This window comes from Clarias gariepinus, chromosome 21, assembly GCF_024256425.1.
Source record: "Clarias gariepinus isolate MV-2021 ecotype Netherlands chromosome 21, CGAR_prim_01v2, whole genome shotgun sequence".
NCBI classification, from domain to species: Eukaryota; Metazoa; Chordata; class Actinopteri; order Siluriformes; family Clariidae; genus Clarias; species Clarias gariepinus.
The window spans coordinates 19,744,343-19,761,740 of NC_071120.1; the positions used below are offsets into that span (position 1 = coordinate 19,744,343).

Sequence of the window (17,398 nt, forward strand, 5' to 3'; positions counted from 1 at the left end):
CACTATTCTCCAATAGGTGTTCAATTAAGGTGAAATCTAGTGAATGTAAAGGTCATGTCATTTAAACTTCATTAAAAACAGTTATTGAGCCCCAGTGATTGTATATGTAGGTGAAAATCATACGAGAGATTACTATGTGAAGCTCAAATGACTCAGACACCATCTGGTTTCTGGCTATAGCATTTGCATAAACTCTATTTACACCTAAATTAAAGTGGACAAGGAGATTTGATGGTGGCACGAGGAAGTCCAGGAGTGTATACAGAGAAAGAGGTTAGCTAAGAAGAAGTGGGACAATGAAAAGAATGAAAAAAGTAGACAATAGTACAGGGTGATGCAGCGTAAGGTAAAGGTAGCAAAGGCTAAACAAAGTGGCCTTTGTAAGGAAGCGGAGGTTGGCAAAGTAGTGAGATAGAGATGGAAAGGATGTGCAGCAGGTTAGAGTGATTAAGGGTAGGAAGGGGTATGTACTGACAGGTGCCAGGAGGGTGATAGGAATGAAAGGTCGTACTTTGAAGAGTTAAATAAGAAAAATGAAAGAGAACAAAGAGTAGAAAAAGTGACTGTTGTTAGGCAGGAAGTAGCAAAAATCAGGAAGTGTGAGGTGAGGAGGACATTAAAGAGGATGAAGAATGGAAAGGCAGTTGGTCCTAATGACATACAAGATCTTGGAGAGTAAGGGGATCCCAGAGGAATGGAAGAGAAGTGTATTGGCGCTGATTTAAAAGAACCAGGGAGATATGTAGAGCTGTGGCAACTAGAGGAAGAAAGCTGATGAGCCATACTATGAATCTGTGGAAAAGAGTAGTGAGAGCTAGATTAAGGGCAGAGGTGAGCATTTGTAAGCATAAATATGGTTTCATGTCTAGAAAAAGTACAACAGATGCAGTATTTGCTTTAAGAATGCTATTGGAGAGGTACAGAAAAAGTACTAGGGAGTTGCATTGATTTAGTGAAAGCGTATCACAGGGTGCAGAGAGGAGCTGAGGTATTTTACTGTATGAGGAAGTCTGGAGTGGCAGAGAAGTACAGGTATGTTAGAGCAGTGCAGTACATGTATAAGAGCTGTAAGACAGTGGTGAGATGTGCTGTACGTATGACAAGAGTTCAAGGTGGAGGTGGGTCTGCATCAAGGATCGGCTCTGAGCCCCTTCATATTTGCTCTGGTGATGGACAGGTTGAGGTTAGACAGGAGTATACATGGACTATAATGTTTGGAGATGACATTGTGGCCTTTGTAGCAAGAGCAGGGAACAGGTAGAAGAAAATCTTGAGAGGCTGAGGTATTCTCTTGAAAGCAGAAGAATAAAGGTTATCTGCAACAAAACAGAATACATGTGTGTGAATGAGAAAGATCAAAGTGGAACGGAGAAGCTATAGGATGCAGAGGTAAAGAAGATGCAGGATTTTAAGTACTTAGCGTGAACGGTCCAGAGCAATGGGCATTGTGGAAAGGAGGTAAAGAGGCCTGTGCAGGCAGGTATTAATAGGTGGAAATTAGTGTCAGGTTTGTTGTGTAATAAAATAGTATTAGCAAGAATGAATGGAAAGGTGTTCAAGACAGTGGTGAGACCTACGATGCTCTAAGAGGAGATTTATGGATGTAGTGAGAGAGGACATAAAGTTAGTTGGTGTGAGAGAAGATGCAGAGGATGCAGGGTTAGCTAGAGACAGATGATTCATAATGGTGACCCCTGATAGGAAACAGCCGGATAACAAAGAAGAAGACAGTAAGGTACATTGAATGATCTCATTACAGGGTGAACATGTTTTACTATCTGGTACAGAGAGCACATGCATGCTTAAAATACAGTGTGGAATAGTTTAGTCATTAAACGAGCATGTGTGTGAAATAAGTTGGTTTTAAACTATGATATTTAGTTTAATTACACATGTGCCGATTTAATGATCTCGTTCATTTCCACTGAAAAGAGAAATAATGACATTTCAGTTTCATTTGTGTCACAAATGAGTGATGCTGGCTGTTGTTGCCATGGCCACAAAGGGCAGGCATAGGTGCAGTTTTAAACGAAAGAGTCTTTTAATAACATAAAACATGAACAATAAAGAAACAAAACAAACTCAAACTACCGTAATTTCCGGACTATAACCCGCACCTGGCTATAAGCCGCACCTAGTACATATCGTAAAGGAAAAACCATTTTGTACATACATAAACCGCACCTGACTATAAGCCGCATGTGCCCACATTGAAACATGGGATATTTACAAAGAAAGACGGTACACAAAAAGAGTTTTCAATGTTTTAATAACATAACTTAGCTTTTCTTTTTTTTTCGACTTTTTACATTGCTCCAGTTCTTCCCGCTGCCGTTTCCAGCGTCTCACCATCGACTCATCTATGCGAAATTTACGTGCTGCAGCTCTGTTTCCTTCTTTATCGGCCAGCTCGATTACTTTTAACTTGAAAGCTGCGTCATATTCTTTCTTTTTGCATTTTCCATGATGAGGGTAGGCTTATGCTCATTTTATTCATGTACAAAGCGCGCAAAGTTACCGTACGTTAAATTTCTTCTTCTATGGTGTTTATTAGCGGTTGTGACTTGCGTCTTCCTCGACAAAACATGTCTCACTCTTACCTTTTCTGCTCGAGCGCCCCTGGCGGCCGTTAAAAAAAATGCATACATTAGCCGCATCTCTGTATAAGCCGCAGGGTTGAAATTGTGTAACAAAAGTCGCGGCTTATAGTCCGGAAAGTACGGTACTGTATAACAAAAAGCCTAGGGGCGAGACACCAGCGCTATGGCAAAACACAGGCTCTATGACCTTACACACATGACATAAGCTCTATGGTGAAGAGCGGGACAAGAGGCCATGAGCTAACCACGAGGCTAAGACCTCGAACAAAGTAAGTATGGAGCTGACATGGGACAAGACGAGACCAGAGACACGGAGAGGCCAAAGACGAGACCAGGGACACGGGGAGGCCAAAGACGAGACCAGGGACACGGGGAGGCCAAAGACGAGACCAGAGACACGGACAGGCCAGGGCCAAGACTGGGACTCTAGGGCTAGAGACATGGCAATTAGCCAAACAGGCATCAAGCTAAACTTACCAACAGCTAAACATACAATTCACCAAACACACAGGGATACCTCAACTTGGGGAATACAAACACTAATACTTACATACACATTAGACACACACTGAACGTCAATTATAACTAAAACTAGAGCCTTCCTTTCTTAACAGAACAGAATCAAAATACAAATCAAAACAAAACAAAATACCCACATAGTGACAGTAAACATAAACAATGCTCGACCCATTTTCCCAGACTAAACAACTATTTATAGAAGATGTAATGAGCTACCTCGGTTCAGGTGAGCACCCGCATCACCTGACCAAGTTGCCTTCTGGGAAACTGAGCCTGCAAACCCAAACTACACAAACAAAACAGTGACCTCTAGTGGTGGTCCCTTAAATCAGCAATGTAACAAATCAAGAAATAAACACAAACGCAGAGGTGAGATTTGAACCCCCAATCCTGAAGGTGCAATGGCTAACGACTATATCTCAGTTAAAAAAATTACTACTTAAATAATGAATAAATAATCACTCCATTTACAAGCAGCACATAACTGTGATATTTATTATAAACTAATAGTTTAAGATTAAACAGTTGCTAATAAATTTAAACCTTATCAGATTTGACAGCAAGAATAAGACCCAAATATGAGATCATCACATTTACTATCAGGGTAGCTAACATTTAAGGATTTAGCAATAAAAACGGTCTAAGTTAGCCTTAGCTAATGTAAATGTTTATTGTGACTTGATGTGTGATGTCTTTTGGGGATTTTTTTTTTCATACATTTCATAATTAATATAGAGTTTATGATCGCTCCATCAAATTCTCACAAATTTTGCATTAAATCTAGGTTTGAAGTTACAGACTTCAAGTGAAAACCCAAACAAAGTGATGAACTTCTGCCTCAGTCACTGCTGACTATCAGAGAGGCCGTTTCTAAGAAATGCGAAAGTTAAATCCACAGGAAGTACAACTGGAAGTGAAACGGGGAAGGAACACGGGGAAACACCACTCTGTGTGTATAAAAGAGGACTGACCAGACTCAATCATTCACATCATCAACAAGCATCGAAGGAAAAAACCTTCACTGAATCTTCAGAGCATCGAGTGTGTTCAAGAGGAAAATGAAGTCTGCTGCAGTTTTTGTTGTCTTTGCTGGTCTACTTATTGTTTATGTACAAGGTAAAATTTCTAATCCTCATATGCACCTCTTTTACTGCTAGGTTTACACAGACCTGTAATAACTATAATAAATATGTTATAAAAATATAATAAATATACAATAAATATACAATTTCTATCTGTTTGCAGGACAGGCCAGGACAAGTTCATCGAGGTGTTTGTGTCAGGGTCCTCTGGCCAATGTAGTTCGTCTACAACGTATTGACAAGATAGAATTTTATCCTGTTAGTGCATCTTGTGAAAATGTGGAAATCATGTAAGTTCATTAACTATAACATCCATAACAATGCACAATAAATCATCATTTACTTCTATTATTAGTTATCTAACTTCATATTGATCTCTGTAGTGTCACTCTGAAGAACGGTGCAGGGAAAAAATGCTTGAATCCAAAATCGGAATTTACTCAGAAATACATCAGTGCAATGTTAGAAAAAAGGTGAGACGATTTTGTTATAATCATTATATTTAATTTAAAAGTCACATGTATGAAAACCCATAATAGACAAATCTAATTTTTTAAATCTGTTTTCTCTTTTTTCTTTTACAGAAGTGCTGAGTAAATGTCTGACATTACTGAGCTGAAGTGAAAATAGAGGGCACAGAGACAGCTTAATATATTTTAAATATTGTACAAAATGTATATAAGTTTTAAATGTTATGTATATTTGTTTTTTATGTTTTTTTATTGTACAAACTGTCCATATAATATGTTTACTGTTTAATGTATTAGACCTATTTTTTGTTATTGCTGGATGTAAAGTACTTTTAAAGAAGAAAGAAATGGTAAAAAATTTGTATACTTACCTTTATGTTCACTCACCTCAAGTCAATATATAATAAAGCTAAATTATAGCTCCCAGTTGTAACATTTTTGTTCATTACAGTAATTTTGTCAACACCGTTGAACATGAAAAGATGAATTTTAATTATATTTATTTACTTGAAAACAGTTTTTTTTAAATAACCATTTTATACTGTCGTATAATTATTAAAAAAAAGTTATGCAGCACCTTTTAATAGCGTTAAACATCTGATTGTGTTGACATCTGTACATAAAACTGAAATTCTATTAGTTTGTTTCGGCAGTGCATGGCAGGTTGTGGTAGCTGTAGAAAATGCAAAAAGTATTTTAAGTCATAAAATAAAACCTACTTTGAATGTATTTGTCAACTCTGTTGCACAATAAATTACCACCGTTAGATTGTATTTCCTGACAGTGTTTACATCTGACGGCATTGACAAAATTCCACATTATGCTAGTTAACTTCAAAAATGTATGTGGAAGCCAGTTTGTTTTTGCAATATTTGCTAGATGAGTATTTAATGTGCTTGAAATTGGTTGTGACTAAAGCAGTAATAACATAAAATCTTTAAAATATAAAACAATGATCAAACTTACAAGAACCTGCATCTGAACAGGTTATAGAACAAACAAGAAGTCATGAAGAGCGTCTTTTGGTTGGTTTTGGTTGACCAAAAGATTGCTTTATACTTTTTTTTTTTTTTTTTTTAGAAATGTCTGACTGTGTTGAAGTTCAGCAAATAAAAAACTTTAGTTAAAAAATGTAATGAATTAATTTTTACCAGCCATAAATTAATTAATATGTACTTATTTTATTTATAGATAAATAGACTTTATTGTCATTGTAGTGATACAACAAAATTTGTTTGGTAGCTCTCAGAGATAATAAGCAATAAGACATATAAAAAAACAAAAGACAATTCCACTAAAATATAATAAATGTAATAATATTATATGTAATATATGGGAAGTGGGGCCTGGATCCTGATCTTGGTGCAAACATGACAAGTTAGACTAAAAACCTTCCTTAGCTTTAGTAATAACACAGTAGCGCACAAATATTTTCTTTATATATTTTAACACTTTTTTTTTTTTTAGAAAATTAAAATTATAAATCCTTGTTCTGGACAAGGACTTTCTCAGATCTAGTAGAGACACTGTGTCAAAGTAAAATAAAATCCTTTTAAGTAGGATAAAAAATATTTTTGTTATGCTGAGTTGATTCAGCTTTTAAAATTCATCATAATCGAAATATTAATTATTTTCAAATTTTACAGAAAAACCTGATATTATATGCTGGACATGTTTTGTATCAGTTGTTAATAATGACTAATATATTAAATCAGCACATAATAGAACTTTAAATTTTAGCTCAGTATCACAGTTCTCTTAGGGGGGATGGACGAGAGGTACTTCGTGCTCCCACATTAATCACGGTTCTACAGCCAATCAAGGGCGTCTGTGAGCTCACGCAAACGGAAGGAGCGGTGTGTTATGTCCGAGTGTGTTACGTCGCCCCCAGCGGTGCGGGAACGAGCATGTACTTTAAATATTTGCTTAGTATGATTGTTCTAGTGATGGGTCGTTCATGAATGATTTGTTGTTTTTGAACGAATCTTTAACTTGACTCAGATAAACGAGTCGTCTCGGAGAGTGATTCATTCATTTTCTATTGGGCACGCATGCATTTTAATTTATTTTTGATCAAAAAAACGAAATAAACGAGATGACCCCAAAAAAGATTCGTTCATTTTGATGAGTGAGATTTAAAGAACCGAGTCACTACAATGATTCGAACTTCCCATCACTAGATTCTTCTGATGAGGTTTTATTTAGAGTTTAACTAAGCGTTGGCTGACGTCACATGGTCCAAAGGAAACACGTGATAGTCTTTGGCCCTCCCGACTGATTGGCAGTGCTAACCTTAATGTGGGCGCCCCCTAGTGATGGGGAGGAATCAGACATGACTAAATTAAGAAAGGAAATCAGGGAATTTCTTTTTTCAAAATGTATTCTATTAATAAGTTAATAAGAGATGTGAATGTAACGCCCATGTCATACGCCAATTTTAACCTCCGAATCTAATGATTGAGCTTCAGTGACTGTATATGTACAGTAGGTGGATATCATATGAGAGATTACGTGAAGCTTAAAAGTCTAAAATGCCATTTAGTGGCTGGCTGTGGTATTTGAATAAATTCTATTTATCATTTTGAACATGATTTAACTAATTATGTTGTACTGTACTTCCCACTTTGAGATAGCATTTAGATCAACTTTGATATCTGTACTTCACAAAATGGATTGAAAAGAGGATCAGTCAGAAAAAACTCTGTATTGATTAGTAATTAATCTTCCCTCTAAAGGTGCACATGGACAGAAAAAACAGTCCAGTAACACGTCCCAGTAACATGTCAGAGCTCCCAGAAATATAGTTTCTGAAATTACAGTAAAAAACATTAAATAATCACATTACAGGGTGGAGATGTTTTATTATCTGGGATAAAGAGCACATGTTGTTGTTCTTTTGGCTGCTCCTGGCAAGGGGTCGCCACAGCAGACCATCCGGTCCGCACACACAAGCTTGGTATAAGTCGTTCCTGATGCAACTTTCCCGTTTTATTCGTGCTTGGGTCAGGCTCTGTTTCCAGTGGCTGGTGCTGTTGTACCATCTGGGGCAAAGAACACATACATGCTTAAAATCCAGTGCACAGTAGTTTTATCAAAAGCAGTGTATGCCTTTCAGTGTAAGTATTTTAATAAATTCACATTAAACACAGTATAGAAGGATTAAGAATGAAATATAGGAAATTAAGAGAAATAATCATCAATTAAGCATTTGTAAAATAATTATTAAATATTTAACCTTACCAACACTTACACCTATCACTAACCATTTTAAAAACTTTCAAAGTTGATTTTAAGCTATGACATTTAGTTTAATTACAATTTATGTATGAACATGTGTATATTTAAACTTCTGTTGTCATATGATTTTTATGAAATTCTGAACACAGTGTTTATAGAACACACACATGCAGATTTAATGATCCCATTCATTTCCACTGAAAAGAAAAATAATGACATTTCAGTTTCATTTGTCCCTTTCAGGAGGCACATGCATTTACTCTCCTCTGCTTTGATTAACGATTGCAGCAGCAGAAACAGTTCTCCTTTCCCTGGAAACCTACTACTCCACAAATACCCAAATAATTTCCACAGTGAAATCAGCAATGTAACAAAATAATATGAAATTTAGAGCAGAACTTTTTAGTCTGCATAAAAAATGACAAGTTTTACCATGGAGAAAATAATATAAATATATAATTTAAATAGTTACCGTACAGTAGCTTTAAAATGCATACACAGCTGTAGCCTTTAAACATTAATTAAGTTACTTCATCTATAGTAGTTTTTATTTATAGTCTTAAATGTGTAATGTCTGGATGACTCAATTATATAAAATATTAGAATGATTTAGATCAGGGTTAATGTATTGTTGGAATTAACATTCATAATGTTTTTTTAAAACTTAATTGGTATGAAATCCAGATGTGGGAAACATCCATCCATCAATTTAAATGTTCATTGTTTAGGTTAAATTTAGAATATATATATATATATATATATATATATATATATTTTAAAAATAATTATTTATACCACTTTGCAAGAAAAGCGAAGTACCTGGAGGAAACCCACCAAGCAGACACAAACACAAACCAAAGCTGAGCAGTATATGATTATTCTATTTGTAAAAGTGATATGTAAGAGATTAGCAATAAAAATGTTCTCAGTTAGCTGTAGCTAATGTAAATGTTCCTAATGTGTAACTTAATGTGTACTATATTTTTTTAGTGATTTTTTCTCATAAATTAAATTTCATAATTAATATAAAGTTTCTGTTTACACCATCAAATTCTTATGAATTTTTGCATTGAATCTAGATTTGAAGTCTTGCCAAGTGTCAGCTTTAGTAATAAAGTCTCCATTAAGTAAAAACCCAAACAAAGTGATGAACTTCGACCCCAGTCACCGCTGACTATCAGAGAGGCCGTTTCTAAGAAATGCGAAAGTTAAATCCACAGGAAGTACAACTGGAAGTGAAACAGGGCAGGAACACGGGGAAACACCACTCTGTGTGTATAAAAAAGGACTGACCAGACTCAATCATTCACATCATCAACAAGCATCGAGAAGAAAATCATTCACTGAATCTTCAGAGCATCGAGTGTGTTCAAGAGCAAGAGGAAAATGAAGTCTGCTGCAGTTTTTGTTGTCTTTGCTGGTCTACTTATTGTTTATGTACAAGGTAAGATTTCTAATCCTCATATGTACCTCTTTCACTGCTCGGTTTACACAGAATTGTAATAACTATAATAAATATGTTATAAAAATATAATAAATATACAATTTCTATCTGTTTGCAGGACAGGCCAGGACAAGTTCATCGAGGTGTTTGTGTCAGGGTCCTCTGGCCAATGTAGTTCGTTTACAACGTATTGACAAGATAGAATTTTATCCTGTTAGTGCATCTTGTGAAAATGCGGAAATCATGTAAGTTCATTAACTATAACATCCATAACAATGCACAATAAATCATCATTTACTTCTATTATTAGTTATCTAACTTCTTATTGATCTCTGTAGTGTCACTCTGAAGAACGGTGCAGGGAAAAAATGCTTGAATCCAAAATCAGAATTTACTCAGAAATACATCAGTGCTTTGTTAGAAAAAAGGTGAGACAATTTTGTTATGATCTAATCATAATATTTAATTAAAAAGTTTTTTAAATGTTTGAAAACCCATGATAGACAAATCTAATTTTTAAAATCTGTTTTCTCTTTTTTCTTTTACAGAAGTGCTGAGTAAATGTCTGACATTACTGAGCTGAAGTGAAAATAGAGGGCACAAAGGCAGCTTAATATATTTTAAATGTTGTACAAAATGTATATAAGTTTTAAATGTTATGTATATTTGTTTTTTATGGGTTTTTTTTTATTGTACAAACTGTCCATATAATATGTTTACTGTTTAGTTTAATGTATTAGACCTATTTTTTGGTATTGCTGGATGTAAAGTACTTTTAAAGAAGAAAGAAATGGTAGAAGATTGGAATATACTTACCTTCATGTGCTAAATTATAATAAAGTCAATATATAATAAAGCTAATTATAATAAAGAACAACCTCCCAGTTGTAACATTTTTGTGCATTACAAGATTTTTGTCAACACCGTTAGACATGAAAAGATAAACTTTAATTCTATTTATTTACTTAAAACAGTTAAAAAAAAAACAATATATTTTAATAACTGTCATATAATTATTAAAAAAAAGTTATGCAGCACCTTTTAATAGCATTAAACATCTGATTGTGTTGACATCTGTATATAAAACTAAAATTCTGTTAGTTTGTTTCGGCAGTGCATGGCAGGTGGTGGTAGCTGTAGAAAATGCAAAAAGTATTTTAAGTAGTAAAATAAAATCTACTTTGGATGTATTTGTCAACTCTGTCGCACAATAAATTACCACCGTTAGATTGTATTTCCTGACAGTGTTTACATCTGACGGTATTGACAAAATTCCACATTATGGTAGTTAACTTTAAAAATGTATGTGGAAGCCAGTTTGTTTTTGCAATATTTGCTAGATGAGTATTTAATGTGCTAAAAAATAAAAAATCTGTAAAGTATAAAACAATGATCAAACTTACAAGAACCTGACTTTATTGTCATTGTAGTGATACAACAAAATTAGTTTGGTAATTCTCAGAGATCATAAGCAATAAGGAATATACGAATAAACAAAAGATAATTCCACTAAAATATAATAAATATAACAATATTATATGTAATATAAGTGGGACCTGGATCCTGATCAGTAGAGTGCAAACATGATTGCTAGAAATAAGAAAATATTGCACAAGTTAGACTAAAACTCTTCCTTAGTTTCAATAATAACACAGTAGTGCACAAATATTTTTTTTTATACATTTTAAAAAGTTTTTTTTAGAAAATAAAAATAATTTTTTATTTTAATTAAATTATTCAATGTTCTGGACAAGGACTTTCTCAGATCTAGTAGAGACATTATGTCAAAGTAAAATAAAATCCTTTTAAGTAGAATTGAATTTCTTTTGTTGTTGTTATGCTGAGTTGACTCAGCTTATAAAATTGATCATAATCAGAATATGAATTATTTTCAAATTTTACAGAAAAACATTTTATTAATGAATTCAATTCAATTATTTATATAGTGCTTTTAACAAAAATCATTGTCTCAAAGCAGAAGAAAATGAAAAATTTTGCGTGTATGTGTGAGAAAAATGTGTCTAGATAATAATGAGATGAATGAATGAATGATGAATAAAATGTCTCTGATAAGCAGGCCAACACTTAAATTGAACAGTTATAAACATATGAAAATTTGGTTTATTGCAGTAAAATTTATGATATACTCTATTTATAAAAAGGAAACTCTCAGAGAAGGTATTTCTTACTAATATCATGAAGGCTCAGTTTATATTTTACTAAACCTTTGTTGATAGTTTAAAAATCAGAAAAATATCTGCTTTGTAAACAATAAACCGTAAATTTTATGGTAAAAAACTGGCAGCTGTGGTTGCCAGAGATTTACCATAAAAAATACGGTAGCAACATTATTGGTTGTACGGGATTACACTCATTATACTGTATATTTTACGGATTTTAATAGATTTTTCTACGCTTTACAAATAAACCGTAAATTGTACAGTAAAAAACTGGCAGCTGTGGTTGCCAGAAATGGACGTGCACACCTTTCCTTCCCCTTTTCCCTTCTACCCTCCTTTAACACTTTTTCTTCCCTAAGTAAAATTATCCCTTTTCTGTAAGACCTCGTCCGTGTTTGTTGTTGCCCACCTTGTGACAAACCCATTACATTTAACACCCCGGTGCAGTGTGCACTTAAAAACCACAATGAAGGACAGAGGACATAAACAATTTTAACATGTGCTACACAAAATAATTTTTTGTGTAGAGTTGTAATAAAAGTCCTTCTATAAAATTATATGCTTAGATTGTCTGCCCAAAACGCTTAAAAATGTCCACCCTGACACTTGTATATTTGATGTTGAGAATTTAAATATTGTTTTGCTGTCTTCATTAAAAATACATGGGACCATGCTGATGTCTGAGTCTTGAATACATTTTAATGGGTTTTGATCATTTGATTTAGGTTTGTATTCATCAACTAGTATAAAAGGACTTTTTATAGTTTCTTAACAGTAAAACCCGAATGCTTAGCAATGTAACTTCTATCTCTTTTAGCTCCCAGCTAGTGTGATAAAATGATGCTTTCACAGAATTGCTGAATGAATTCACTATGGTTATTCATAATAAAAAAACAACGATAGCAATTGTGTAGCAAGCATGGTAGTGTAGTGGTTAGCACTGTCGCCTTCCACCTCCAGGATCACACACACACAATATACAGGATAAAGTTGTATAGACAATGAGTGAGAGTGAGTGAGTTCTAAGCTGTAAAAAAAGATGGAAATAAACCATTATTATTATTACAATATAAATCTTTAAATTAGACAGTTTTGAGCTGTAAAAAACATGGTTATAATCCGTATTTGTTACAATGTAAACCCTGGAATTTGACGAGAATAAACTGTTTTTATAACAACATAAACATGTTAATTAGACAGTTATAAACCGTAAAAAAAATATTAAAATCTGTAAAATATACAGTATAATGAGTGCAATCCCGTACAACCAAAAACATTGCTGCCATATTTTTTACAGTAAACTTCTGGCAACCACAGCTGCCATTTTTTTTTACCGTAAAATTTACAGTTAATTTTTTTTTACAGTGCAATAATGGTGCTACCATATTTTTTACGGTAGAATTCTGGCAACCACAGCTGCCGTTATTTTTTACAGTGAAAGGTGACAGCAACAGTGGCAAGGAAAAACTCCCTGAGATGGCAATTGGAAGAAACCTTGCGAGGAACCAGACTTAATCAGGGAACCCATCCTCATCTGGGTGATAACAGATAGAGATGATATAACATCATGTGTGTTATGCCGCTGAAAGTTTAATATAACAGAAATTCTTTAAATTAACATGAAGTCCAGTTCAGCATAGGGAAGAGTCAGTAGGTGCAAAGGGCAGATAGGGTCTGGATCACTGGGAGCACAGGAACAGCATGTATAGCTCCAAACCATCATGAAGCAGAATCCAGCTGGAGCTGGTCCTTCTCTGGATGCCTCAGGATCCTCGCAGGGTTGACCTTTGTCTACTAAAGCTGACACAATCTCCAGATGCCTCAGGATGGGTAGAAAAATACAGAACAGGCGGAGAGAATTAGAGGATGCAGGACAACCACCTAGTAATGCATTACAATAGTCCAGTCTGGAGGTCATGAATGCATAAACTAGCTTTTCTGCCTCAGATACGAATAGGATGTTCCTAAGCTTGGCAATATTTCTAAGGTGGAAAAAGGCTGTACTTGTGATACTGGAGATATGATTTTTAAAGGACAAGTTACTGTCTAATATTACGCCCAGATCTTTTACTGTCGAGCTGGTAGTAACAGTACATCCTTCTGAACGCAGGCTAAATTGTAGGAGCTGTTGTGTGCTGTTTTTTGGGCCAATAAGTAATATCTCTGTCTTATCTGAATTTAGTAAAAGAAAGTTATTGGTCCTCAAATCTTTTATGTCCTGGACACACTCAGTTAATCTAGACAACTTGGGTATTTTGTCTGGTTTTGTTGAGATATATAATTACAGTACGTATCATCAGCATAACAATGGAAACTAATCCCATGTCTTCTAATGATGTTACCCAAGGGAAGCATGTATATTAAGAACAGCAGAGGTCCTAAAACTGACCCTTGTGGGACCCCATATTTCACTGGCATTACACCAGACGGTTCTTCATTTAGATCTACAAAATGGTATCGATCCGACAGGTATGATCTAAACCATTTTAATGCCTGTCCGTGAATACCTGTGATTTTGTAAGCGATCTATGAGAATATTATGATTTATAGTGTCGAATGCAGCACTAAGATCAAGTAAGACTCGTATTGAAATGCAGCCTTGGTCCGAAGGCAAAAATAAGTCATTTGCAATTTTAACTAGTGCAGTTTCTGTACTATGATGGGGCTTGAAACCTGACTGAAATTTTTCGAGAATATTGTTTTCCTGCAAGAATGTGCACATTTGAGCTGATACTACCTTTTCTAATATTTTTGATATAAATGGAAGGTTTGAAATTGGTCTGTAATTTGGTATTTCATTTAGATCTAAATTTGATTTTTTTTAAGAAGAGGCTTAATAACTGCCAACTTTAAAGGTTTAGGGACGTGACCTATATATAGGAATTAATAATGTTTAGAAGTGGCTCTCCAATCGTAAGCATCACTTCTTTTAAAAATCTGGTTGGGATTGGATCTAACAAGCACGTTGTTGATTTAGCCGAGGTGATAACATTATACAGCTCTTACTGTCCTATACCTGTAAAGCACTGAAAATCTAAATGTGAAGTTCAAGTTCAAGTTCAAGTAGGCTTTATTGTCACTTCAACCATATACAGTTAGTACACAGTGAAACGAAACAACGTTCCTCCAGGACCAAGGTGCTACATGCAACATAAACTTACAACATAAATTAACAGGGAAGCTAAACTAGCTAGCTAGGAGGCCTAGTTAGCTGGCTAGCAGAGACAAGACAGATATTCCTAACATAAATTACAACATAAATGAACAACAAAAAAAAAAGACTAACTAACTAAAAGACTATCTACAGGTTTTTCCAGACAACTGACAACAACATAAAGTGCACGTGCAAATGTGCAAAACGAGCAACAACAAAGTGACAATGCGACAACAACGACATATCAGAACATAAAACATAAAATATGGTGTTGAAGCTTTAGACTGAACTGGATCATGAAAAACTACAGTATTAGAGGTTGAACATCTGTTATTTTCTTCCTGATACTGTTGATTTTTTCATTGTTTTTCATTCATTCTTCACTTCTCACTCAACTGTGTTGAGATACTCTCTGCAGGCATCTTAGGTTTTGTTGGGCAAGCCACTGTACTAAATAAGAACCTGGGATTGTCTTGGTTTCTTGCTATCAGTTGGCTCAGATGCTCGGTCCTAGTTGCTTTTACAGCCTGTCTATAGCACAGATATACGCATTTCTTATACGCAATTCTAAAAACTTCTAATTTAGTTTTTCTCCATTTTCGCTCGGAGGTTACGGGTTGCTCGGGCGCGAGTATGACTATTGTACCTTGGTGCAAGTGATTTATCTCTGACTTTTATAAATCTGATAGAAGCAACAGTGTCTAATGTACTGGTAAAAATAATGCGTCACTTCATCTAGATCGTCTGCAATTAGGGGTCTAATAAAAAATTGGGTCAGATCCGGCAGATTACTTGGAAATCTGTCTTTGGTCGAATTCATATTTTTAACGAAATCGATAACGTGGGGAGACACAGCTAATCTGTTCTACAGGTAGAGTATATATCAGGAGGTGATGATCTGTGATATCATCACTTTAAGGTAAAATCTCTATGTTAGAGACATCCATACCATGGGATATAATTAAATCTAGCGTATGATTATAGCAGTGAGTTGCTCCATTTATATATTTTGTTTAACCCCAAAGGAATTTAGTAAGTCCATAAATGCGAGTGCTAAAGCGTCGTTAGCATCATACATGAAAGTTAAAATCTTTTACTTTCAACATTTTGTCAGAGTTAACCTGTAGGTCTAATAGCAGAGGTTCAAACTCTTTAAGAAAATCGACATATGACCCGGGGGGTCTGTGCGCAGTGGCCATGGTAAAATATAGCAAGGGTTTATTATGTATCTCTCTGAGTGCAATATTAATGATAAGTACTTCAAATTAGTTAAACCTGGGCCTTGAGTAACAATGAGTACATTATTGTAGATAGTGGCAATATTATATGCGGGACATGTTTCGTATCAGTTCCCAATAATGACAGATATATTAAGTCAGCACATAATAGAACTTGAGCTTAAGCCCTGAGTGGCAGGGCTAGCCTTGATATTGCCGCCCCCTAGTGACGGAGAGAAATTGGACACAACTAAATTAGGGAAAAAATTGGGCGGGATTATTCCATTAATAATAATATAATAAGAAACATGAATGTAACGGCTATGTCATATGCCAATTTCATCCTCATCTAACCTTATCTAATGATTGAGCTTTAGTGACTGTAGGTGGATATTATATAAGGGGTTAAGTGAAAAAGTCACATGTAGTATTTGTCGCATGTAGTCGCATGTAGTATTTGTACAGTATAAACTCTATTTAGCATTTTAAACATCAGTTTACTTATTATGTTGTACTGTACTTCCCACTTTGAGATAGCATTCAGATCAACTTTGATATCTGTACTTCACAAAATGGATTAAAAAGAGGATCAGTCAGAAGAACTCTGTATTGATTAGTAATTAATCTTCCCTCTAAAGGTGCACGTGGACAGAAAAAACAGTCCAGTAACACGTCCCAGTAACATGTCAGAGCTACCAGAAATATCGTTTCTGAAATTACAGTAATAAACATTAAATAATCTCATTACAGGGTGGAGATGTTTTATTATCTGGGATAAAGAGCACATGTTGTTGTTCTTTTGGCTGCTCCTGGCAAGGGGTCGCCACAGCGGACCATCCGGTCCGCACACACAAGCTTGGTATAAGCCGTTCCTGACGCAACTCTCCCGTTTTATCCGTGCTTGGGTCAGGCTCTGTTTCCAGTGGCTGGTGCTCTTGTACCATCTGGGGCAAAGAGCACATACATGCTTAAAATCCAGTGCACAGTATTTTTTATCAAAAACAGTGTATGCCTTTCAGTGTAAGTCTTTAATAAATTCACATTAAACTCAGTATAGAAGGATTAAGAATGAAATATAGGAAATTAAGAGAAATAATCATCAATTAAGCATTTGTAAAATAATTATTAAATATTTAACCTTACCAACACTTACACCTATCACTAACCATTTTAAAAACTTTCAAAGTTGATTTTAAGCTATGACATTTAGTTTAATTACAATTTATGTATGAACATGTGTATATTTAAACTCCTGTTGTCATATGATTTATATGAAATTCTGAACACAGTGTTTATAGAGCACACACATGCAGATTTAATGATCCCATTCATTTCCACTGAAAAGAGAAATAATGACATTTCAGTTTCATTTGTCCCTTTCAGGAGGCACATGCATTTACTCTCCTCTGCTTTGATTAACGATTGCAGCAGCAGAAACAGTTCTCCTTTCCCTGGAAACCTACTACTCCACAAATACCCAAATAATTTCCTCAGT

At 34.8% G+C, this 17,398-nt stretch overlaps 2 protein-coding genes across 2 annotated transcripts; both read left to right on the forward strand.

Moving 5' to 3' along the window:
- Positions 1–4,129: 4,129 nt before the first annotated feature.
- Positions 4,130–5,090, forward strand: LOC128509552 (C-X-C motif chemokine 11-6-like). The gene is made up of 4 exons (XM_053481327.1): positions 4,130–4,235; positions 4,365–4,491; positions 4,585–4,674; positions 4,786–5,090. Exons 1-4 carry the CDS (start codon positions 4,178–4,180, stop codon positions 4,796–4,798), a joined length of 288 nt encoding a protein of 95 aa, XP_053337302.1. The 5' UTR covers positions 4,130–4,177; the 3' UTR covers positions 4,799–5,090.
- Positions 5,091–9,220: 4,130 nt separating this feature from the next.
- Positions 9,221–10,055, forward strand: LOC128509561 (C-X-C motif chemokine 11-6-like). The gene is made up of 4 exons (XM_053481337.1): positions 9,221–9,352; positions 9,471–9,597; positions 9,691–9,780; positions 9,901–10,055. Exons 1-4 carry the CDS (start codon positions 9,295–9,297, stop codon positions 9,911–9,913), a joined length of 288 nt encoding a protein of 95 aa, XP_053337312.1. The 5' UTR covers positions 9,221–9,294; the 3' UTR covers positions 9,914–10,055.
- Positions 10,056–17,398: the final 7,343 nt, after the last annotated feature.

What these genes read in the sequence shown, in the direction of transcription:
- LOC128509561 (XM_053481337.1), top strand. Translation starts at nt 9,295, where the DNA reads ATGAAGTCTGCTGCAGTTTTTGTTGTCTTTGCTGGTCTACTTATTGTT. An exon ending in ACTTATTGTTTATGTACAAG is followed by an intron (nt 9,353 to 9,470) that starts GTAAGATTTCTA and finishes ATCTGTTTGCAG; the next exon opens with GACAGGCCAGGACAAGTTCA. An exon ending in TGTGAAAATGCGGAAATCAT is followed by an intron (nt 9,598 to 9,690) that starts GTAAGTTCATTA and finishes TGATCTCTGTAG; the next exon opens with TGTCACTCTGAAGAACGGTG.
- LOC128509552 (XM_053481327.1), top strand. Translation starts at nt 4,178, where the DNA reads ATGAAGTCTGCTGCAGTTTTTGTTGTCTTTGCTGGTCTACTTATTGTT. An exon ending in ACTTATTGTTTATGTACAAG is followed by an intron (nt 4,236 to 4,364) that starts GTAAAATTTCTA and finishes ATCTGTTTGCAG; the next exon opens with GACAGGCCAGGACAAGTTCA. An exon ending in TGTGAAAATGTGGAAATCAT is followed by an intron (nt 4,492 to 4,584) that starts GTAAGTTCATTA and finishes TGATCTCTGTAG; the next exon opens with TGTCACTCTGAAGAACGGTG.